Source organism: Lonchura striata, chromosome 5 (genome assembly GCF_050655825.1).
Source record: "Lonchura striata isolate lonStrDom1 chromosome 5, ASM5065582v1, whole genome shotgun sequence".
Classification (NCBI taxonomy): domain Eukaryota; kingdom Metazoa; phylum Chordata; class Aves; order Passeriformes; family Estrildidae; genus Lonchura; species Lonchura striata.
The window spans coordinates 69,780,705-69,805,211 of NC_140707.1; the positions used below are offsets into that span (position 1 = coordinate 69,780,705).

Sequence of the window (24,507 nt, forward strand, 5' to 3'; positions counted from 1 at the left end):
CTTCGGGTACTGGGAGCTGTAAGGAATCATGAAACAAACTGGAAGGAGAAAAGCCTTGGAGCTCCTGGCAGATGAGCAGCAGTCTCTGGCAGGTTGGTCAGAGCCTTCAGTCACCTGCACACCACACACAGCCACAACTGCTGGCAAATTCCCAGGTTTTTAGGAGCCTGGACAAAATGTTAGAGGGAATAAAGCTCAAAGTACATGGAAAGTACTTGGAGAGGATTTTAAAAGTACATTTTTCCCAAGTACACACAGGACTCCTCTGTGTGCTTTAAAGAGTTGTCAGCATTGCAAGGGCTGCAAGCAGCTCTCAATTCTTGCTTACCTGCAACCAATATAATAAACCCCCTCCTTACCTTCCAGGAAAATCCAGTGTCTGTGTTAGCCATGACTTAACAACCATAAAAAAGGACCCATTTCAGTTCAGCTGTGACACTGCTCAGGAAAATGATATTCAAGATGCCCCTGACACAGGCATGGCAGTTTTTAAACCAAGACATGATAGACAGTTCTCTCTTGTAAAAATTTTCCCACTGTTTCTTTTTCAGAGAATCCCAGAATGGTTTGGGTTGGAAGAGACCTTCAAGGCCACCCCTTGCCATGGGCAGGGGCACCTTCCACTGGTCCAGGTTGCTCCAAGCCCCATCCAGCCTGGCCTTGAGCAAGTGTGTATTTGTATTTTGTAGACAAAGCAAAACAACCATTGGAACATTCCCGTTGAAAAGGAAATAGATAAACAACGTAACCATTTATTTGACTGCATTGTATTTAGACAACTTGTACATTTCGTAACCCCACTGGTTTTGTTCTCATCAAAAAGGATAAAGGGACAGAAGAATATAATCCACTCGAAACAGCAGTCCAGTATTTTGAGATACACTTGCTATTTTCTTAGATGCCCACCTGATACCTGAACTCCAACATAGGTTGTAATGTTTATACAAGACCTGAAGTTTTTTCAACACAGCACTGAGTTGTAGCAATGTCTTGCAGTGCCCTGAAAAAGTCTGACATACTCTGCAACACCAATCTGATGATGCCTTGAAGGTGATGAACCTGATAATTTCTTAAAAAACAACATAATGAATGCAAACATCCAGACCGACATGTCAGCCAGTAGCAACATTTGGGTAAATTTAAATATAAAAGCCATCAACTCTTTAGTTAGATTTGTCAATGCAAAAAAGGCGAGGGGGAGAGAACTGTGTTTAGCAACAGACAGGAGAAATAACCAACCTTTCCTTGCTAGATTCCTTTTGAAAACCTATGCAAATTCAAGGCTTCCCACCTGATTTCCTAATCCCAAGCAGCACAGAGAACAAATCTGTTTGATAGGACCCAGCACATGCAGCTCAGTGTCTCCTGCAGTGAACCCTGTGACACAGCAGCCACGGCAGAACCTTTCAGGCCACATGCTCTTTGAAAAACAAAAAAAGAGATCTACACCTATTTTGCTCTGTATTTTCAACACAGGCACGGCAGCAACCACTTCTTACAATAACCAACCAGAATTGTATTTGAAGTTTGCTCCAAAGGGATGTTTTTTGGCAGTGAGGAGGGATTTCAGCTCACTTGCCAGTTGGCTTTTGAATCTGAAGACACCCACGGCTTAAATATTAACCAATAGAAAACTTGCCTGTCTGGCTTTGCACACTGAAACCCCAGCAAGACACACAAGGCAGCCCAGTTTGCAGTTTGTGAATCAAGCCCAACAGCTGCTTGCAAGGTCTGAAACCTCCCTGATGCAGCTCCAGGGCAGTCCCTGGACCACAGCTGAGGGAAACGTGCCTCAAGGGATTTGCTACCAACACTTGAAATCTCAACACTGACCAAAACTGCTGAAAAGCCACCCAGAAAAACTGGCAGCCCTGAGAGAGCAGGGTAACGAGAGGTTTTATGGTGTCACAAGGCAGCAGTGGCTGCACACAAACTTTAGGCTGAGCTCCAGCATGTCCTGGGAGTAACAGACCCCACTCCCAACATTTTGTCTTGGGCACCCTTTTAATGAGTTTTCTTTACTGAGGGGAACAGATCCCCTTGACAGCACAGATGGTCTCTGCAAGCAGAAAACTCAGCAGGGCCAACTTCCATTAAAAATCTTTATTTTCAAATACAACTCATGATTTGTACATGGTACGAAACTCCATCACCATGTGCGATTGGTCTGTGCAAAAGGCGGCTTTGCTCAAATCCAGTTTTCCTGCACAGGGCTCTTTTCCAAATGATACTGGAGGTAGGGGTTTGGTTGGTTTTGTTTTTAGTGTACAGTAATTAGTAAAAATGAAAACAAACAAACAAACAAAAAAACCCCAAAACCAACCCCACAACTCAAATCAAACCCTATAAAGGGAAAAAAAAGTGTAGTAAGGCAAATCTGAAGAATTTGCTCGATTCCATGAGTTCATCCTTTTGATCCCTGTAAGGACCATTGACCTCAGAGCTGGACTTGATCCTGGTGGGTCCCTTCCAACTCTGAATATTTTGAGATCTGTGATTTTAGAGGTGCTTCCACAAGTCACCTAATACCTTTATTTTTGTCTTTCAGAAAACAAAACAAAACAAAACAAAAAAACCAAAACCCCCCCAAAAAACCAAAACAAAAGAAAAAAACCAAACAAAAAGCCCCCCACAAAACAAACAAACAAACCCACAAAAAAAACTCAACCCAACTGATTCACAGACCTGGGCTATGGAATCACACGGAACAAGAAAGCCTCGACGCTGTCATTGCTGAAAAAATTGATGGGTATTGGTAAAACCTATGTAAGCCAAATTAAAGAAAGAAAGAAAAAAAACAGAGCAAGACAATGCAAGAAAGAGAGACAGAATTCCTTCCCCGCTGCTTTGATTTTAGAGGGGAAAAAATTCCCCAATAATTTAGCTCATGTAAGTTGAGAAAATTAGACCAGCTGAAAATGAGTACGATAAATCTTGAAATTCACTTCCAAGACCAAGAACCAAAGATTGAAGCATTTTAGAACACTGAAGCAAAGCAATCTGAATCTGAAAAAAAATCGTTCCAACTATCTTAAAATAGCTGTTTCTCAGAGCTTCTAGCAATAATTTTGATTAAATAAAAATCATACCAATTTACATTAATTCTCTATATCTTCTTTTAAAAGAAGTCCCTCACTCTTTTAATGACAAAAGTGCATCCAAACCCAGCAGAGATTCACTGGTGCCACCAGGTTCTTTTAGCAGCTACTCAAGGTTTTCAAAAATAGCTTACACTTCTTGCTGTAAGAAGGGCCTTCCAAACCCTTGTTTGGGAGAACTATCCGAATTATAAAAATCTGAAATAATTTATTATCAAATCCAGAATTTAAATAAAAGCAGATTTTTTTTTTCCTTGCAAAGACAACTGAAGAAAGTAAAAGAATAAAAGCATGCACTCCAAACTTAGAGGTGAAGACAAATATACTTATCTATACAGGCACTGGCAGACGCAATTTAATGGTTACTCGTTGTAACACACACCCCACCCTACAATACATTTTTTCATTCACTAATCACTGAGGTACCAATATTTAAGAATGGAAAAATTCAATATTGAAAAATAAAACCTAAAATTGAAGCCTTTTTTTTTCTTTTTCTTCTTCTTCTTCCCCAGAAAACTATGGCAATTTTTTGTATGAAATGTTAGTATACTTATAGAATTTTACAATCTACATTGGCTTTATTTTGAATTTTCGGGAACCAAAAGCGGCGTTCCCATCCAGGCTTTCTCTGATCAAACGTTCAAGTGTGTGGATGTCCTAAAGAGTCAGCAGACTTGCAAATGAATGAACATATCTTGGCTATCACCTGGCACATCTGGCTGGTACCAAAAGGACTCGGAGTCTGAGACAATCGGCTTTAATTCGGAACAAATGCGCCATGCCAAAGTGCAACGAATGTGTGCGACACTCAATGGGACACTGACAGGTTTAAGAGCTGCATGGAAAGTACTAAAGTCCACCTTGCAAAGCAATTTGGGACAAATTGCATTGCATGCAAAGGACAACTCTGCGCTGCTGGGACGTCGCTTGCTGGCTGGGATGGGGTCTCCTAACGCAGCCACAGTTTCAGACGCAGTGCATCCACTCCATTTAAATAGTATCTGAACAGCCTCTTGTCTCGCACAAAACCAAGGTTTTCATAAAGTTTCAAAGCAGACTTATTTGTGATTTCTGTTTCCAATACAACCTTTAAGGGAGAAAAGAAATAAAAAGAAAGAAAAAAAAAAAGCGTGTCGCGTTAGTCGGCAGTTGCAATACACGATTGCTGAACCAATTCCCAAGGTTTTATTTAAAGGTATGCTTGTTAGCAATGCATGGAATTAATTTCTTCTTATCTTTACTTAATTAAGCAATATTTCCACATTAAGCATCCATTCCCACATTAAAAAAAACATAATATAGCAGTTCATCCACAACTGTAATTGTAAACAATATTCAAGATTTTAGTTATTGGCTGTAAACAGTATTTCAATTCACCACCTTGTAACAATGGTAAAAAACACATCAACAAACAAATCCCAAACATCCTCTGTCTCCCAACATCCTCCCCCAAAACCCAAGCTACCAGACAGGTTAGGGTCCAAAACATACTTTGAATGAGTAACTGTACTTCTGCATGTCACAAGAGCTTGGCACATGAGGATTTAATGATTTATTATCTTTGACCCCTGATTCCTTGCAGATAGATGTAGATAAAAGCTTTGAATTGATACCAACTGTCAGACCCAACATTTGCAGTCAATATTTGTGCTCAACACAAGAATCATAGTGTGGTCTGGGTTGGAAGGCACCTTCAAGATCATCCAGTTCATTCTCCTGCCATGGAGGGACACTTTCCAATATCCTGGGTTGCTCCAAGCCTGATCCAGCTTGGGTATCAGCAAATACCCTAAATCCAAATCACAGTGCACACCAGAAGATAAAAGAGAGTTTTCCATATTTTTCCCCCTTTGTTGGTAAGATCCCAGTTGCAGAAAGACCTGTCAGAAATAACTCAGACCAAACCCAAGCCCAAGAGTGGTCCAAATTAAGAGTCAAAATTGCCTCAGAATTGTCAAGCACAGGCAAAAAAACCCCAAACTATTCTGGCCTTAACAAGACATTAATCACAAAACTTCAGAATTTTTCAGAATTGTTTCTCTTTTCTCCACATGCACTGACCAGAGCTCTGCCATAACTGACAAGCCCTGCATCACCTCCACATAATAAAACCTAATTCTTCCTCTTGTCTGGTGTCCAACTCAATTATTTAAGGTTCTGCTGTTAGCAAGACCACAGGCTCAACTAACAAAGCCTGGTCTCTACACACCCCCTGACAGTGGACATGTATTAAACAGCAGCTGAAGGTCACCATAGAAAGACCATAGAATGAAAATACAGGACCAAAATACCAGCCTGGATTTGTAGAACAGTAAAGTCCATCTATTTTATGGCTTCTGTGGCCTCCCTTCCTTCAGGCACACACTCCCACTCCCTTTTCCCTGGCCTCTCCTGCCAGCTCTCAAGGCTGGTTCCTGAGCTCCTTCCAAAGCCACCTGGCAGAAAACGTTTCCTTTTTCTCTCCACAGGGTTTGTTTTCTGCAGTCTGAAGAGTGGCTAGGTCAGTGTGAAAGGGGGAGGCAGCCAGTGGCTAGAGCGGCCTGAAACTTGAGTCAAATATATACATTAAAAGGATTTTTAAATCTTATTGGAGGTGACCAGTCTAACCACTGGCTGCCACATTCCAATGGGCAATTCCACCTGTGTTTCTCAGTGTAAGGATGTTAAAACAACAGTGAAGCTGAGGATAACAACCCAATGAAAAATATAAGACTTGGAAACAGTTTTACAGAAAGAAAGAAAGAGTCACACATTGAAATATTAATCATCAGAGTTCTTAAATTACAGCATGGCAGTTTTGAAGCTGCACGCTTAAGACAACCTAATTCAATTCTTAGTTTTGTGACAAGAATAAGAGATTGAATTTCTCTGTTTGGCACTTCCCAGAACATTACTAGCAAGTCCTGTGGGCTGATGGAGCACTCCTAACATCCTTCATCCATTAAAATGGGTAACTATTAATCTGTAAGAAATTATGGAAGCACCATCATTTAGCTGGAGAGGGCTGTTTTCTACACATTGTACAACTCCTTAACTCCAATTTAAACAAAACATTGAAGCCAAAGAAGGAATCTGACCTGTGCAGAGGATTATTTATTTGAACTCTCAGCTACCAAGGGCATTCACTCTCTCAATGGTTCAGTAACCTGGCAGAGTGATGTAACAACTCTGTTCAACTGCAAGCACCAACACCTGGCAATGCTAAAACACTTCCAGCACTGCAGGTGATTGAGCTGAAGGGAGTGGTTAAATGTTGAAATACAGGTTTGTTCGAATCCCACTACCTGAGTGCATGCTCATCTTGAAAGCAAATGCAAGAGATTTGCTCTGGTATTTCTAAGGAAGTCTTAGCACAATGAAAAGTAATTCCCTGATCTCAACATATTGCAGCTGAAGACATGTTTCTGTTATCTGAAAAGGAAACACAGGCATATTTTATTCAATTTCATTAGCTTCCTTCAGTGAAGAATGTATCTCTTCCTGTGTGAGATTTTCAATCAAGCTCCAAACCTTCAATTGTTACATTTATTTCTGCTCTTCTGGGACAATTTTGTTGTACACATATGCCTGTTAAATCCTCTGATAATACAGCAACATCCCCCCGAAGGGCAGCAAAGCTCTGATGAAATTTAACAGCATTTGCTGCTCAAGCTGCAACTTTCTGAAGGTTGTGACATTCTCTTTTATCTTACATTTAATAAACTGAACATTTTAGCTCAACTCTAATATTAACTAGGTTTAGAAGCAAAAAGATTTCTATATTAAGAGCGGAGTGCAATGTTCCTTGTTCCTTGTTAATTTATTCCTGAACTGAAGCCAACTGGAGTGGTCAAGCCTTCTTGCTTCTTCAGCTCAAACTCCAAAACTCAAGTTTAAAACCCAAGTCATAGAATGAATACAGCCAAATAAAATTAAAAAAGTCCTCTCAGCACTCAGAGGAGGTTGCTATTCTTACTTTAAAGTCTGACAGGTCATCAGACTCAAGTTATGAGGGCCTGTCCAGTGTCCTTAATCAATTTAACTGCCTTAGCTTTTAAAGACAGGCACTACCCAAAATCTAAAGTTCATACTTTTTATGTTTTGTAGACTAAGGAGAAACTAAAAATATCAGTAATGTAATGATTTCAAATAGGATTCCATAAAAATACACATTTCATTTTTACTAGTGTGGTGCTGAACTAAAATGACACACCCATTAGTGTGGTCAAAAACCCCACACTAAATCACCCAGAAGTTCCAATGGGAAGTCCCATGAGAATCTGTGGTTCCTTTTCATGTTCTACATTTTTGCTTAAAAAAAGTTTTTCAAGTCCCATTTACTGGAGTCTTATTGTCATTAGTTACCATTAGTTACCAATTTATTCACTTCTTATTACTCAAATACTGTATTATTTCAGTAATATGAAGTGAATGGATTGTATGCAGATTCTTCAGTCATTTGTTACAGAAGGTGAATAGTTCTACTTTCAGCTCCAAAGTTTTGGAAGTATTTTTCTTCCAGTTTAAAAAAGAAAAGCATGTGCTGACTGCAGCGAGGTGGGTGTCTGGCTGCTTTTTGCACTGTTTTTGCTGGCAAGCAATTTCCCAAAACTCTGTAGCTGAAGACCATCCTGTGGAACTGTTACATCCCTTAATTACAATTAGAAAGGAGGAGTTGTTCATATGCAGGTTTTTCATCTGTAACAAATGACTGAGGAATCTGCATACAATCCATTCACTTCTATTACTGAAATAATATAATATTTCAGTAATAAGAAGTGTAATGGTAACTAATGACAATAAGACTCCAGTAAATGGGACTTGAAAAACTTTTTTTAAGCAAAAATGTAGAACATGAAAAGGAACCACAGATTCTCATGGGACTTCCCATTGGAACTTCTGGGTGATTTAGTGTGGGGTTTTTGACCACACTAATGGGTGTGTCATTTAAATTAATTTCCATAGTTCACCTTTTCTATGCAACCAGCCCATAGTTATCCTAAATCACTGTGACCCACTGGAAACTCAGCTCAGTACAGTTCACTACCCCAAATATCTGAATCCACGATCAAATACCTGAGAAAGTCACAAAGGTAAAAAAACCAAATAGAAATCAGAGATGCCTAAGTTTTGTAATGTTATATGCAGACACTCCAGCTGGAAGCTGCTGTGTGAGTACTTTCTCCAGGCCTGAAGGTTATTTCTGGCTCAAGCACCCACCCCCAACAGCAGATCACTTCCCTGGTTTCTATTCTCATGTAGGCCATGGCCAGCTCCATGGCCAGCTCCTCCCCTGCACACAGATTCCATTCCACTCAATTCACCTCCTCACTTACTCCACAGCTTTCCCAGAGAAAATCCTCCCCACCCCTGAGGAAGAGACTGCACCCAGCACAAGCTGCCTCTCAGGCAGGGTGCTGACCACTGTAAACAACTCTTTCCATAGGCCTGCCTTGGTTTATTCCCACTAAAACAGCCTACAGGGGAAAAAAATGTCCTTAAACACCAGAATGTTGCAGCAGGCTTTGAAATGCCACCTATCAGCTGTGATTTGTCAAGATTTTCATCTGTGGTGTTGTATTAATCCTTTGTTTTTCAGGACTCAACCCTGGTACCTCCAAAGCCAAATCTGAAATACTTTCAGAAGCAACACAAAGTGAGGCATTTATCAGATTATATGCCACAAATTGTTAAAATTAAGTCTATTTACTGCATCTTTTCCATAATTAGATTGAAGGGAAGAGTTTCCAAGCAGCCTTTGGAAATTTTTCACGACACCCACAGCTGCATATTCATGTTTTTAATCCTATTCCAAGCAAGTTTCAGAAAATAGCATTTTGTTTTTAATTGCACTCCATCTTATCTCAGAAACCAGTATCTTTTTATTTTCATCAGGATTCTGATTTTAGTAAAAGATGTAGAAAAATACTTTAAGAGCTGCAGGGATGATTAAACTATTTCTATGCCTCAAACAGCCAAATTATTGTGATGCACTACTTTGTATTTGATGAGCTTTAAGCACCAATTAACCAGAAACTGATCTCCTGACAACTGCTGTGAAAACTGGTGAGACCCAAGAGTTGGGCAGAGCTTTCTATGGGTGCCTAGTTAGATTTCTCAGATTCTGGTCTGACTGAAAAATCAGCACTCCACCACATAGTACAAGTAACCAACATCCTTATTTTACACCATTTTGCATATGTGGAAGAACCCTACTTGGTGGCAAAGGGAAAAAAAATAACAAACATGAAAACAAGTTTGGTTGTGGATAACCTGCATGTGTTAAAGAACAACATACACAAAAATAAGTGTGGGTGTGCCTCAGTTGATCAGAAAAATAATCAGTAAAATACACTGCTTCTATTCCATGCTCCCTAAAGGGCTCCCAGTTCAAAATTTAGTGCCAGCACAAGACTCAGCTTGTGCAAAAGCCCCCAAAAAGCAGAGGATGAGTTTGGAATCATCATTCTACAAACAGCAGTTCCAAAACCATGGCTGCCCCCATCCAGCACACACAAAGGAATCTGAACTGTAGTGCCTTTGAATAGACAGAATCTGAGAAATGCCCTCTGCCCCCTGGCATTTACACAGAACCAGAGAGGAAAACTGTGACTAAGACTTAATGAGACCTCACTGCAGACCTGCAACACTTATCACATTTATTTCATGTTTATGGAGATAAAAAAATAGGAAAAAGGGATCTTGGATTAATATGACAGAGGTAGAGGAAGAAGACTGACACAGAAGAGGTTACTGTTAGAGGTCACCTGTTAGACAGCCCAATCTAGAAATGAATTTCCATGAGGAGTAGCACACAGACACTCAGAAATTACACAGTAATTACTGCAACTCAGAGCTTGAGTAGAAACATCCAGTTCTAATCCAGTGGGCAATTCACTTCCCTTCTCTGCATCTAACTTTTGCAGCTGTGGTATGAACACTATAAACCTGATCCTCAAGTATTTACCAATTTTTCCAAAATCTTGGCTAGTCTAGAAATGGGAAATCAACTCAAAACCATAGTGGGGAGAACAAACCAACCAACCTCTTCTTGATTAGCTCAGTGTAGGCAAGTAGTAAAGGAGATTAGAGGAAAGCATTTTAGAAACCAGGATAGAAGCAAGAAGTCAAAATAAAGAACTTAAAAGAATTACACACTGCACTGTACTGCCCAACTACAACATAAATTAGAAGGTGAGGGGGAAGAAGACAGCAGCAAGCAGAGGCATGAAAGGGATCTGAGAGGAAGAATAAATCTCCCAATGAATGAAGGCAGAGCATAGGCAGGGATGCTGCAGGAAGAGAAACACAAGGGGAAAAATAAACTGGAGTGTGTGCCTAAAGTCCTGTGCCACCAATTGTAGCTCTGCATAAGAAACTTCCCCACGGGCCAGTGGGACAATTGAGGGAGCAGTGAGACAATTGAGGGAGCAGCTGAAGTGAGATAACAGAGAGATCAAAGGCTCATTAACTATGACACACTGAAATGACAGTGCTCACATATCAGGAACAACTGCACTGTGCCAAGGAGCTGGAAGTTAAAGGGACAGATAACCTGGTCAAGGAGGATGGATGGAAGGATGCAGGAAGAGCTCCTCACAAGTTAAACAAGGCACATAACAATAGAGTTGCTTTATGTACATATTTATACTTAAAAAAAAGCAAAGCAGGACCTGAATCTGGTGAAAGAGTTACAACTTGTAGGGCAGGGAAGTTTGCCAGTGGTTCAGTCACTCCCCCTGCATGTCTGTGTTGCTGTGCTAACCCACTGCAGCCCTGTTCTGTGCAGTGTCAGAACAGCCTGATGAGTGGCTGTGATAAATCCACATTCTGCAGCAGCACAGCACACGCTGTTCTGTGCCTGGCTCTACTCTGAAGGGATGGCAGGGCCACACAGGACATGCTCATCCCACTGCTCAGCTCCACCTCACACTGGGGCCCTTGCAGGAAAAAGGGGCCTGAGCGAAGACTGAGGAAGCTTCACAAGGTAAATTGCTGAACTTCAGCACTTAGGACAATTTTAGGAAGTCCATCTCCTATTTGTGCTATACTTCTTTTAGAGGTTGTTTTCCCTTTTATTATAAAGGAGCTTCTTACCAACTTATTTCCCACTTAAAAAAAGTCCTGTAGAAGAAAAACCTGTGAAATGAATCCACATGCAAGAGAGTGCAAACCATTTACATTATGAAAGTTTTCATAATAAAATCTTACCTCATCACAATCTCCTTCAACCATAGCATAAATAGCTTTCTTAACCAAGTTTGTACCTGAAACACAGATTTCAGTGTCAGAGTTGCAGTGCAAAACAAAAATGCCAGTTTATATATGACTAATGTGTGCTACCTACATGACATGACACCTGGGGAAAGGAGGGAGGAAAGAAAAACAAGGAGTTGCAGTCAAGCTGCAGTCTCAAGTTTGAACACTAAAATAATCTGTGAAGTTATCCAGAGACTCAGCTCAAGTGCAAGATTCTTGTAACACAAGGATATTAGAAACTGGCTGCTATGCTCAACATGGTGTTAAATATAGCCTTCCAAGATGTGATTCATTCCTTTTTCTTGCATTTAAAGTCAAAATCTGCTGGCATGTACTTGAAGGACATTCATCTTCCATGGGAATTTCCTCTTACTAAAACAAATACTGGTATTAGAAACAGAACTTATGAAACCACTGTTTTTATGGCTCATTCCCATTTGGTTTTGCTAGTATCTAATAATATTCTTGAAGCCCATCCCTTCCCCTCAGTCAAGCATTAGTTTAATTTTTTAATAATTATTTTTCATGTATTTCACAACAGTTCTACAAATGTAATATCCCTACCTGTCTGTAGAATTGGGGTGAAATTGAAAGTTGATTTCAAAGTTATTAGTGGAAAAAACTGCTGTTCAGTGAAATTGCATAAATCTCACTTCCATAAGAAGGCTATGGAAAAGGAAAAAAAACCCCAAGGAATCTACAGAATGTTTTAAAATATTCTCAAAACTTTAATCAATAAAGATTTTCATTGAATGTGATGATAAAACTGTTCTACATTTAAAGCAGATCTTCAAATTAACAGCACATTTTGAGAAACAGCAAGGTGGCAAATATAGGAAAAAGTCAACATATATAATGCTAAAGTAAGCAAGGCTTTAAAGATTAATTCTATGTATGTAATTCTAATTTAACAAACTGACTAAAGTGAGGGAAAAGTCTTGCAGTGATCTTCATAATAACAGCATTAGCTCTTATTTACTTCTGAATCCAAGCACCTGCAATTAAATTATGGCAGACTCCTTCATGACTCAGCTAAAAGGAAAGGAGAGACAGTGATTTCTCAGTATCCTCTTCCTCTGCTCCACTACAGAAACCAACAATGGCTTTTGAATTGCACTGGGGAAAGAAAAAATCTGCACGTGCTTGAACAGCCATGGTAATGTGTTTTTTTGGAAGTTTTTTTTCTGGAAGAAAGCAAACACAATGGTACGTTCTGCAATGGATCACTGTATTTTTTGATTGCAAGTAATTTTCTGTCTTTAATCACAGAAGCATGAGCTGTTCAGTGTGGATGAGTGGTGAAGCACAGTTCTAAGCTTTGGAGCTGACATCTACATTTAGTTAAAAATACCTTACATAATGTAATTTCACAATAACCAGCATGAAAAAATTAAGTTCCATAAGAAGAGATATTTAATTAAGCCAACTTGGCTAACAGGAGTTAGAATGAAAATTCCTTCACCAGGGCAAAACTGATTAATGAGAAAGGCCAAACTCCCTGCCAAGAGTGATTTCTTTACCACGTACCTTCCCAACAAAACAGGTCTGCATTTCAATCATTCAAGTAACAATACACAGCTATTTTTCTTCCCTGATTAATACAATAATGAGCTCCATACATTCTCCCTGATGGGTAATATATGCATAATTTATAGGTGGAAGTCAGGAAATAAGTTCACTGTAAAAAAGGAGCCTGAACACAACGTGGAAATACAGCGGTGAGGGCACACATAAAACCACAAAGCAGTTCCCACTGCTATTTGGCAGTGGTGGAGGCAAAGGTAAGGGGCTGCTGCCTGCCTTTCTTTTTAGCCTTATCAGATCCCAGGTGGGAACCTCACAGGGCATTTCAGGTTATTTTAACAAAATCAGAAAAGCCACTGGGGAGCTTGTGAGGTTGAGTAAGGCAAGGATGACACACAAAGCACCACGTCCTGAAGTTCAGTTCAGCTTAAATCTCTATGACAGCTACAGTTATGCCAGCTGGAGGATTTAAGGAAGAAAGAACAAAAAAGGCTATTCTTACCAATTCCTTTTCTTCTGTATTTGGAATCCACTGCTAACATGGCTATATAACCTCTGCGGAACATCTTTTTGTGCATATCCAGCTTGCAGACGATGGCACCTACACACTCCTCACCTACCATGGCCTTAAAGACAAACATACATGGATGGAATTCTCAGTTTGGGATCCACAGTGCTACCAAAAGCAGTAAACCAGTTCATTTTTCAAGTGAAAGAGCCCAGAAAATTTGTTTGTATACAGCTATGAAAAGGTAACAATATAAATTTTGAAAGCGTCTCCAGAAGTATTACTAAGATTAAAAGACTCAATTGCTTTATTACATTCCAGTAAAGTTCCAGGACAATTAACAACCAATAAATTATTCCTGGAGGGAACCACATTATCATTTCACAAAGTCTACAGGTAAGAACACATGTGATTAAAAAGGGAAAATAAATAAAAGACCAGGTTAAGGCATAAATTACCCTTTCATATGGGCTTCTACAGAGGGAAAATGTCCATTCCTGTTTTATAGTGATCTGAATTTTCTTGTACAAGGGCTGTGCTAAATAACATGCTTAATTTTTGTCTGGTTTTAATGTCAAGGCCACAGAGGATCAGAGAAAAGTGTTGCTGCATTTAATCTTTAGACACTGTCGTTTTCAGTCATATGACACCCGGAGAACAAACAAAAAAGCACAGTTAATTTCATACATTTTAACTATTGGGAGATTTCGTTTGTTAAGAGTTTTGCACTGGCAGTTAATCCCAGTGGCATTGTCACAGTAACCGTGGTCAAGGAGATGTAGGCACTCTGAAATATTAAGAAAAACCCCAAAAAGGAAAGGACCCAACTCCTCCCCAAACACTCATCAAACCACTTGCACACCCACTGTGTTCACCAAAATTTTACCATGAAAGAAAGGAAAACTAAGTAATGTTAATTGAAGGATAAGGCAGCAGAAGGGATTAATGACATTATAACCTGCAGCAGTAGAACTGAGTAATGCTGCAGAGTGGGACAGCATCCAAGGGGAAAACAAATTCCTGTGCACTCAGGAAAGATGGGCAGAGATAAAAAGAACCTCATTTTACATATGGGTGTGTGAGTGGATCCACAGCCTTTGACAGACCTGCAGAGAGGACCAGCCTTGGGCTCAAGCACAGCAGCTAAACCAGGACTACAGCACATGATTGGCACAAGCATGTGCTGGCACAAGAGCTGTGGAAAATCCAAATTTACAACCCTAAGACATGTCAAATGAAAGGACTTGCTAGAGCCAGCACTGCCAGACCTCAGAGCAGCCACCTGTGAAGCCAGAGCTCACTGCTCCAAAGTCTGTGGTATAACCTCAGCCTCCTGAACCCTTGTGCACAGCTTGTAGCTAAAGCTCCATGGACAGAGGATTCCTTCCTGCAGGTCATACTGCAGGCACAGTCTCTTCACCCCAAAAAGAAGCAAATCTTTGAGCATCTTCACCTCGATGCTGGGTTATTAACCAAGTCAGCTGTCAACCAGGAGCTGCAGAAAAGGTGAAATGAAGCAGCCAAAAAAAGTACAAGCTGCAGTTCCAAAGCCCTATGATACAGCACGATTATAACCCCATTCCTAATGTAGCTGAAGCAAATATAACTATTGCTAAGTTTTTATTTGGCAGGAAAACACATTTCAGCAGTATCCAAGAACAACCCAGAACAATCTAACAAGTGGTTTTTAAAATAACAAACAAAAACTGCAGCATGATCTAACTGGACTGAAACACAGAGCCTCTAAGCAGTCTTTCATTTGTTCCAAAACACAGGTTATTCCACAGAAAAGAGGAGATGTGCCCATAATCAAGCAGTGCATGCAAAGTTTTAGCTCAAGGCAAGTTCTGTATCTCGGCTCAGACCTGAGAAAAGCAGGGAGTTAAATAAAGAGTATCATCAGACAAACTGCTCAGAACATTGCTATAATTATGCAGACTACCTAGATGTAATCTTATACCTCACTAAAAAAAAAAGCACACCACAAACTAGCATGTTATAGTTGTGCTTTGCCCTGAAGTGAAAATGTGCAAACTGTTGATCCTAACAGTTATCTGGAGAATTTTTAAGATATATATATATATATATTTTATTTAACATGCTTCAGGAGTAGTGACAATCTAGATGCTTCATATCTGAACTCTTTTTTGTCCAGGGCACTTTTCAGAAGTTATACTCATGAATCATATATTTAAAATGCTAAATGAACAGCAAAGAATTTTGTTTTAATGATCAAAGAATCAAATACCCACTGGTTTTACCACTGCTGCCAAAGAGCTGAATGAAAAATGACTCTGTTACCAGTTCTCCAAACCCTTAAATCTATTTCTCTGTCTTTAGGCAGGTAAGTCTGGCAGTTAATCTACAGCTGTTCCACTCACAAAGGGAGTGCTGCATTTCCACCTTATTTAGAGGGGCTTTTGTTGCCTTTCCTCTCCTTTATCCTTCTTTCCAACCTTATCTAAAGCTGGAAATGAACCTAACCTGTGATGTGAAACCTTGCAGTTTAATTTCCTGGAGAAAGTTAAACTGTGTGAAATAAAAAAGACCCAGACAGAAACAGGGAGAGTTGTGAGGAGGAAGGAAAAGTAGCTCCCACACAATATCATTTAGGAAAAGATAACCATGGGCCAAAGGAAGCCAAATTTTCCTTTCAGGTATACCAGAGTACTTCCAAACATGCGATTTTCTAAAAACAGAATTCAGCCTAAGTCACTATTACATATTATAAACTCCACAGAGTACTATCATATTTACTCCAATACTAAGTTATTAGTAGCAGGATTAACATGCATCAATCCAAATCCAATATTTGCATCATTTTTGCTCCTATGAATAAGTTTAAATGCTTAAAATAAATGCAATTTTAATATACTGGAAGAGCTAGTAGAGAAATGTCTGTAAATCAGCAAGAACATTACTTTTCACAGAATTAATCAATTTGTATTAATTTCATTATCAAAGATGGCATTATGTCTGTCAGCCACAGTCTGAGTATGCATTTAATATCCAGATCCTGTGAATTTTGTTTAAAGGAGATCAAAACAGCCAACCAACCCCAAAAGGGAAATATTTTGCAATTCAAACACAGCAGAACCTGCACTGCTGCACTGCTCTTTTCCTCTCACACCTGCACCGAAGTCCATCCCAAAGTATCCCAGACACAGCTGGGTGGGAGCTGGCTCACATTTAGGATCGTGTTACCGAATGGCATTAGAGGACACACCCAGGGTAATGGTTTTAACCTCACTGGCACTTCAACCACAGCTCCCCCCAATACCTGGCAAATCACCACCTCCCTCTGCTTCCCTCCATGAACCTGGACAGCAGCAATTCCCTCCTGTGTGAGGAACAGCCCCTGGAATAACTGCCCTGGCTGCTGTCACCTGCTCAGGTGCTGCAGGGACTTCAATCTTCACAGAGCCACCAACGGTGAGAGACTGTCTGAAAGTCTGATCACTCCTAAAACCAAACTGGAATAGAAAGTTTGCAAATTCTCCTACAAAACTTCTTCTTCCTACGTCTGCCACGAGGCAAGGAAGACTTCTCAGACAACCTCCTAACTTTTCTGGTTCTTCCTTTAAGCCCCAGGTTTTCCACAACTGAAGAACAGGGATGATGTCTTACAAGTCTTAATTTCAACACACCAAGCCTCTTGAATCAAATCCAATTTTAAAAAATGCAAAGCATTAGTATAAAACAAGACTTAACTGCAGTCATTTAGGATTTACAACACATTTAAAACCACTTACATGGAATTAATAGGTTATTTTTAAACTTGTGAAAGTTTAAATTATAAATGCTGCTATAGCTAGTGGCAAAGTTAAGAGCCCAATAAAAGCATAGATTTTCTAGATTTTTCTTAAAAGGCAGCTGAGTGGTACAGTGAATTACAGGAGAGGTTACAACACTCAGGCTTTTATTATGTTCTGTCTTATCCAAACTCTGGCACAGAGCAAGGTTTCCTAAGCTCACCTCTCCCACGCTAAAGGATTTTGAAAACAATTTTCTGAAATATTTAATTTATCAGTCTGAAATGAAAGCTTCAGAACTTTAGCACTGCTAAGACTAGAAGCTACAAAACCACTTTAAAAGAAAGCTACAACGTCGAAAATGCATTTACAATCCATCTGGGGACACAAAGATGTAACATAGCTTAAAAATACTTCACATAAAACACAAGATGTCCCTTGCCCCTGTCATTTTTTGACAGAGGAGTGGGTATCATTTGAGGAGAAACTGGGCTGACAGAGCTTCTGAGAATAAATAAAAACCAGGCATTTACTGGGCACCCACACCTCATACACAGTGCAAACCTGCTCCTCTGAAGACAGGCAAAACATGAGTTGAACCAGACAGTGGGAGTTTTTACAGAATCCCAGAATGGTTTGGGTTGGAAAAGACCTTACAGATCATCTAGTTCCAACCCCCTGCCATGGGCAGGGACACCTTCCACTGCAAGTTTATGCAAGAAAATGTTATTACTTTGCCACAGTCCACTTGTTGCAGTGGGACACCTCAGTGTCACATCCACTGAGCACTATGCCCAAGCTGCTACCCCTAAAGTCGGGATAACAGTTAGGTGGACAAATTAGATACTGAATTTAACAGGGGTTTTAGACTTCCAGTATCTCTAGGTCCTTTTGAAATGGAATATTAACTTCTTCTTTGAGTGTACAGTTAGGAAGTGGTCTGACTCTGAAAAACTCTGGTCACTGCTTGACCAGTCAGGGTTGGCCTCTGCCTTCCCTCCAGCTGTGCCTCTTCTCTTGCATGGGACATCCTACAGGAATAGATTTGGAGCTCTAAACCAACAGAGCATCACCCTAAAACAGCTCAATACACACACATTTACAACTATATGCTGGTCAGAGAGATACCTTGGCTCCCAAAATCACAGAAACACAGGGGCTGGCTCAAGGCAGGAAGAGGGAGTTGAAGAGAAAGGGAAAACAAGCATCAGCCTGGGCTGCACCAGCCCTTAGAGCAACTTGGGAAGGCCAAACCAAAAGTCAGCAAGTTTCAGATCCATGCAATAAAGTTAATAATGTCCCCAGAAATTAGCTTTGTGTTGTCAGAATAGGGAAATTATGTTTTAGATGGTTCACCGAATAAACCACCAGGAAAAGACAAGTGCTGATTATTTAGGGAAAATACACATCCCATCTTAAATTTCAGTGATGTCAGTCCTTTCAGCTCACAGGGAGAGGAAAGGAAAGGTGCCATGACAGCACAGAGAAGACAGGTGAATGTGCTCTGGAAGAGTTTTCAAATGGTGATGGTGAAATTCAGCAAAGGAATTACAGATCTTTTTCCAAATACAATCAAATCACAAGCTAACTCCTCTTCCCAAAACACTCAAAACCCAGCCAAAACCTGAAACCAGAAGGGTGTAGGGCCACAATGCATTACATCAAATGATTCTATGAGATCAGGCACTAAGCCTCATGTTCACCATCCTGACACTTCTTGCTAATTGAAATATGCAGTCCCTGACTGAAGCTAAGTATTTTAAAGTAATTTATTGGAGAGAAGTAGTTCAGGAATCCATTAACTGCAGGAACAAATTATATTTTATAGAACAGAAAGTTTTCAAGACAACATCTAAGAAACAAGCCTCAAAAACTATTAAAACCAGTCACAATAAACCCCAACCCCCCACACATGAATTTGACTCAGCATGCTGCAAGACCTTCAAATTATTAAGCAGATAACAATTTTCTGGCTTTAGACGTTCACAGCCATATATTATTCTCTATGCTTTTATGTACTTTACATCGTTTCACCTTTCAAAAAATGGCAAATATATCGAGCTTAAGAAAAGTTTTGTTGATTCTTCAGGGCTATCAAAAAATGAAGCTGTCGCTACAAAATAAGTTTTCTCTTCCTTGAGTGATATCTTACTCTTTAGATGCACTTATTAGAAATAATCTGTTTTAGTTCCCTGTCAAACAACTTGTCACTGCTCTTCTCAAAACAAAATTCTCCAGTTATTCCCTGACAAAAACAAACAAAAAAACCCAACCAAACCCATAATGACTGAAAGTCTAAACAAATTGTGATCTCAGAGTATCCAACATTGTCTTGGCATTAGCAGGGCTACACCTGATGCTCATAGGATGGACTTTTATAATTCTTGAGCATTTTACTCTCAGTATGAGGTAAATCAGTCACAGGAAGAGCTCAGTGTTTGACCATCACTGTGCTCTGATCAGCATCCTTGTAATGTCAAACATGACTTTGCATCCAACAATGCTCTCCAATGTTTTCATATTCTGTTTTGTTGCAGAAGGTCAACATTTTGCTTTGCTCAACTTCCTGTAATCCTACTGTACTCCCTCAGCAGGGTTTTAGAAGCACAGTTCTGAAAATCCTCCTATAAATCATATCAATCCTGCTATAAATTCTGGCAGATCCTAAACCAGGACCATTCAGGAAGTTGAAGGCCAGATGGACTCCCTTAGCCTCACCTCTTGTGCTCATATTCTATCAGAATTTCAGAGATACCCCTGGACTGAAGGGTGTCTTGGTTCTGGCTTAATCAGACCTTTCAGAGAGGTGCCCAGCCTTAACTAAAACATCAAGAGGGATGAATTTATTATCTTCTTTAGCAAGGAAGTGCCACAAACTCCCTAAACGTTCTGTTTTGCAGCTGTGAGTGTTCCTATGAGTAAATCAAGCACAGTAGGCTCTTGCTATGCACACACTTCTACTCACTTTCATTTACCTGTGGATGCACTGTCATCCTCAAAGTGTGCAACTGAGACACAAAAAGTGCTAAACATTTAGGAAGGCAGGGGGACAGCTAGACCAGCCTTTCAATAGTGCAGTAAGAAGAATACAACACTAAAAATTGTTAGTGCAGGGAGCCAAGGTGAGAATTCCTGCATGCTGCGAGCACTCTCACACCTGTAAAAGCAACACAGCTGGACTTGTCCTTGTCAAAGTAAGCTCACAGATCAAAAAGTCTACTAAGCCTTTCACAGTGCCTCTCCACCTATCACTTAACATTTATGTGCCAGCCCTGCTTTAGTCAGTTTTAAAGCCGTTGTGCAAGAATTAGCTAGCAGTTACAAGGCATTAGTGGACTAAGTACTTTCTTTTTCAAATCCAAGCCCAGGAACTGAGACAGAATCATAAAATGAGCTACCAAAGGTCACAAAAGTCAATGTCAAAACCAAGATTAGAAGCCCTGAATTCCTGGATCCTAGCCCTGTGCTCAAACCCTTTCTCCACCATTTAAAACATTTGTTAACAAATGTAGAACTTCGGGCACATGCTTTACTTGTACCTGCACGGGTCATAAAGGGACAGGTATTTCCAAAAAAAGCCTGGCCTTACCCACAAAAAGATTATTAGACGTATTTCCACAGACGCCAACCCGTCCATCCTCTCCACCCCAGCCCCAAACCACTCCCACCTCCTGCCCTCCCTGCTCCCTCCAGCACTTACCAAAAAGCAAAGTTGTGGCCAGTTGTGGATAAAATACCTGTATGTGTAAATGGAGTAGGGTTCAGACAGATCTTTGGTGATCAGTCTCATGATATCGGGCATCTGCAGCTCTGACTCATACTGGACGTATCGTATCGTTAGGTCCTCCTCGGGCTGACAGTCCGTTCCCGAGCCTTTCAAACTGCAGGCTGCTGCTAAGGACCCGGAGAGTAGCTGCAGGGACTCCTCCTCCTCCCCTCCTTCATCCCCCTCCTCCTGCTCTTCCTCCTCCAAGCCAGTCTCTCCTGCCAGCCCATTGCGGGCTGCAGTCTTAGCAGCAGCAGTGGCGGTGGTGGCAGCAGGCTGGCTCCTGTCCCCTTTAGCTGGGGGAGAAGGAGGAGGAGAGGGTGCAGTCCTTCCCTGGGGAGGGAGGTGGTTGGCGTGGGGGGACGAGCAGGGCGCTGCGCTGGGGGGCGACGGCTGCTGCTGTCCGGAGCCCATTGTTTTGCTGGCTCGCTTGTTCTCCAGCCCCTCGGGGGCCACCCCTGCCTCCGAGGCGAGGATCTTGCCCTTGAGGGAGGCCCGCAGGTGCCGCAGCTCGGGGCTGATGAGGCCGTTGAGCTGGTGGTTGTGGTGCGGGGGGTGGTGGTGGTGGCGGTGATGGTGGCGGTGCTGCTGCGGGCCCCCCTTGCCGCCCTCGCTGCCTTCTCCTCCTCCTCCTCGCTGCTGCTGCTCCCGTCCGCCCGCGGGTCCCTCCTCTTCCTCCTCCTCCTCCTCTTCGGCCTCCTCGTCCTGGGCGCCGGTGCAGGCGGCGGCGGCGGCGGCATAGGAGGCGGCAGAGGAGGAGGAGGAGGAAGCAGCCCCCCCTCCTCCTCCTCCTCCTCCGGGGAAGGGGGAGAGCGTGTCCCCCTGCGGGGACAGGACGCTGCTAGGCCCCGGCGGTACCTCGGCCATATCCTACGGGAGAGACCGACACAAACTCACCGGGGACGAGGAGGAGGAGGGCGCCAAACCCAACGGGGGCGACGGGAAGGTGTGAGGGGGAGGGAGGCAGGGAGGCGCGGCGGCCTGACGGGCCGCGCTCGGCGGGGAGAACGGAGCGGGGGGGGGGGCGCGAACAAAGGCACGCACGGTGCCCGGGCCGCGCCTCGCCGCCCCGCCGGCCCCTCTGGCGGCTGCCCCGCTGCCCCCGCGGGCGGGGCCGTTCCCGGAGCGCTCGGGGCCCGGGGTCCCGCCGCCGCCGCCGCCACTCACCGCCGCGTCTGGGCAGCTCCCGCTCCGCCGCCGCCAAGCGCGGCCGCCGCCGCCGTAAAACCCGCGGCCAGTTCCTGTCGGCCGCTACGACACTTCCTCCCTTGGCGGCGGCGCCTGGCGACGGCGGGGCGGGCCCGGCGCCCCTGAGGGAGCCGGGGCGGGGACAGGGGACGGGTCCAGCTGGGTGGGCAAAGCCCGCTGAGGTCCCGCTGCCCAGCCGATGGCTGAGTGATGTCCTCCCCTCTCAGCCTCCCCTGATTAGTAGGCTAGCCCAGATATACGGGGCCTTGAGGGAAGGCGGATCAGGAGATGGGCGAAGATACAAAAGAGGCTCCAATTCCCCGATGTGTTTCTCCAAGTTGTTTAATGCATGAGATGAGGGGGGAGAGAGAGCGAACAGGAAGGGGCATGGCCTTATCTAGAGTCTGCCTTTCCCCATTCCCCGGGACCCCTGGGACTGGTCAAGATCAGCCTGGTCCCCTCCGTCCTGCCCCAGCGGGGTTGGCGGAGAGCCAGAGAAGCCCTCCTGTCCAGAGCCTAGATAAAGCCACGATCCTTCCTGTTCGCTCTCTTTCCCCCAGCTCTTTCCCCTGGACCTCATGGAATAAAGAGCTGGGCAACTACATCGGGGTGAGAGCCTCTTTTGGAATCTTTGCCCATCTCCTGATGTTCCTTCCCTCAAGGCCTTGTGTCTCTGGGTTAACCTAATAGTTTAGGGGCTGAGAGAGGGAGAAATGTCATCCATCAACCCCGTCAGAGCAGGAAGGAAGGGACCAGGCTTATCCGATCCCAGGCACAGGGGTCCCTGGGAATGGGGAAGGCATGTCCTGGGTGCACTGTGACAGCTGAGCACATCCATCAACACATCCATCGCAGTGTCTGGAGCTGGCGGGACCCGCAGGGGTCATGGAGTGCCCCGCCTGGCCCTGGGACACTCCAGCAATGCCTCCCTGTGCCTCAGCGCGCTGTCCCAGCTCCCACTTCTGCCAGGCTGTGCCCATTCCCTGGGGAGCCTGTTCAGTGCCCAGCTCCCTCTGGGGGATGAGCCTTTCCTGATATCCAGCCTAACCCTGCCGTTCCCTCAGCCCCTGCCCTGTGCTGCTCTCCTGAGGGAGCTTTGGGTGCGCTGAGGTCTGGCCTCTGCTCCGGGCTGGACAGACCGAATGTCCTCAGCTGCTCCTCATGAGGCCCCTGCAGACCCTTCCCCATCCCTGTGGCTGCCTCTGGATGCTCTGGAATGGCTTCGTGTATTGCTTTCAACACCTTCAGGGGTGGTGAATCCACCACATCCCTGGGCAGTCCATTCCGATGTCTAATCACCCTTCACATGAAGAAATTCTTCCTGGCATCCAACCTAACCATCCCCTGGCACATCTGAAGAGTATGTCCTGTTGTCCTGTCCCTGTTCCCTGGGAGCAGAGCCCGACCTGGGGCTGTCCCCTCCTGTCAGGAGCTGTGCAGAGCCACAAGGTCCCCCCTGAGTCTCCTCGCTCAGCTGCTCCTCATCAAACTTGTGCTCCAGACCCTTCCCTGGACTTGTTCCAGTCCCGAAATGTCCTTCTTGAATTGCAGGACCCAGGGCTGGCAGTGTGGCCTCAGCAGTGCCCAGCACAGGGGACAGCCACTCTCTGCTCTGGGTTTTGTTTGACCAGCCCAAGCCTGAGCAGGCACGGGCGCTGCCCACAAGGACAGTCCCAGCTGTGTTTAGTCTGGGGACAGGAGCCAGAGGTGTTTTGGTGACACTCTGTTGCAGATTAGAGCGCAGGAATTGTTGCTTTTCCTTCCAGAAGCTGCATGAGGGATGCCATTCCTGCCTGGATAAGCCTTGGGCTGTGTTGTGTGACTGGTAACAGTGGAAACTCAGCAAGGCTGAAAGACTCTCGAGCCATCTCTGCTGCTCTTCTGCCTCAAATAAATTCTTTTAAGAGTGCTGCTGGATACCGCAGCAACAAACAATCCTTTAGATGTGAATATTATATTAATTGCACACAAGGCCCCTCAAAATGTAGAGAAATTGTGGGTTTTTTTCCCTTTTCTCACATGAAGCTTTTCAGGCCCCTCATAAGACTTGCTCATTTTTGTTTGCTACAGTTAGTTTTCGAGGAAGTGATAGGTCTGGGCTTAAAAGTAAAAACCAAGAACTGCTGTACATGTCCTAACAGGATTCTTTAGTTAGGAAGAATAAATAGTGTGGGGTTACAGCCTCCTGTTTACTAAGTGCTTAATGCTGAAGTAAAGTGGAAAAATAGTAGAAGACCTGTTGGAAATTGAGGGATTTATAGGCTTTTATTCAAAGTAATTACTTATAGAAATACTGAAATTTTGAGAAAGGAATTGATATCTGAATCCTTTTATATTTATTTATTCTTTTCCAAGTCTCCTTTGTCCCATCCCTGGAAGTGTCCTAGGCCATGTTGGATGGGCTTTGGAGCAGCCTGATCTAGTGGAAGG

The 24,507-nt window shown here is 43.1% G+C and overlaps 1 protein-coding gene across 2 annotated transcripts; it reads right to left on the minus strand.

The window, feature by feature from the left end:
• Positions 1-720: 720 nt before the first annotated feature.
• NAA30 (N-alpha-acetyltransferase 30, NatC catalytic subunit) lies at positions 721-22,113 on the minus strand. Of its 2 annotated transcripts, XM_021534643.2 has the most exons (5): positions 22,057-22,113; positions 20,824-21,759; positions 13,366-13,489; positions 11,292-11,347; positions 721-4,188 (listed from the first exon to the last, which is right to left on the minus strand). In XM_021534643.2, exons 2-5 carry the CDS (start codon positions 21,754-21,756, stop codon positions 4,051-4,053), a joined length of 1,251 nt encoding a protein of 416 aa, XP_021390318.1. In that variant the 5' UTR covers positions 21,757-21,759; positions 22,057-22,113; the 3' UTR covers positions 721-4,050. The 2 variants fall into 2 exon arrangements, 1 of the variants encoding a protein (XP_021390318.1); XR_014955845.1 differs by lacking the exons at positions 721-4,188; positions 22,057-22,113 and adding an exon at positions 11,904-12,005 and having other exon boundaries at positions 20,824-22,008.
• Positions 22,114-24,507: the final 2,394 nt, after the last annotated feature.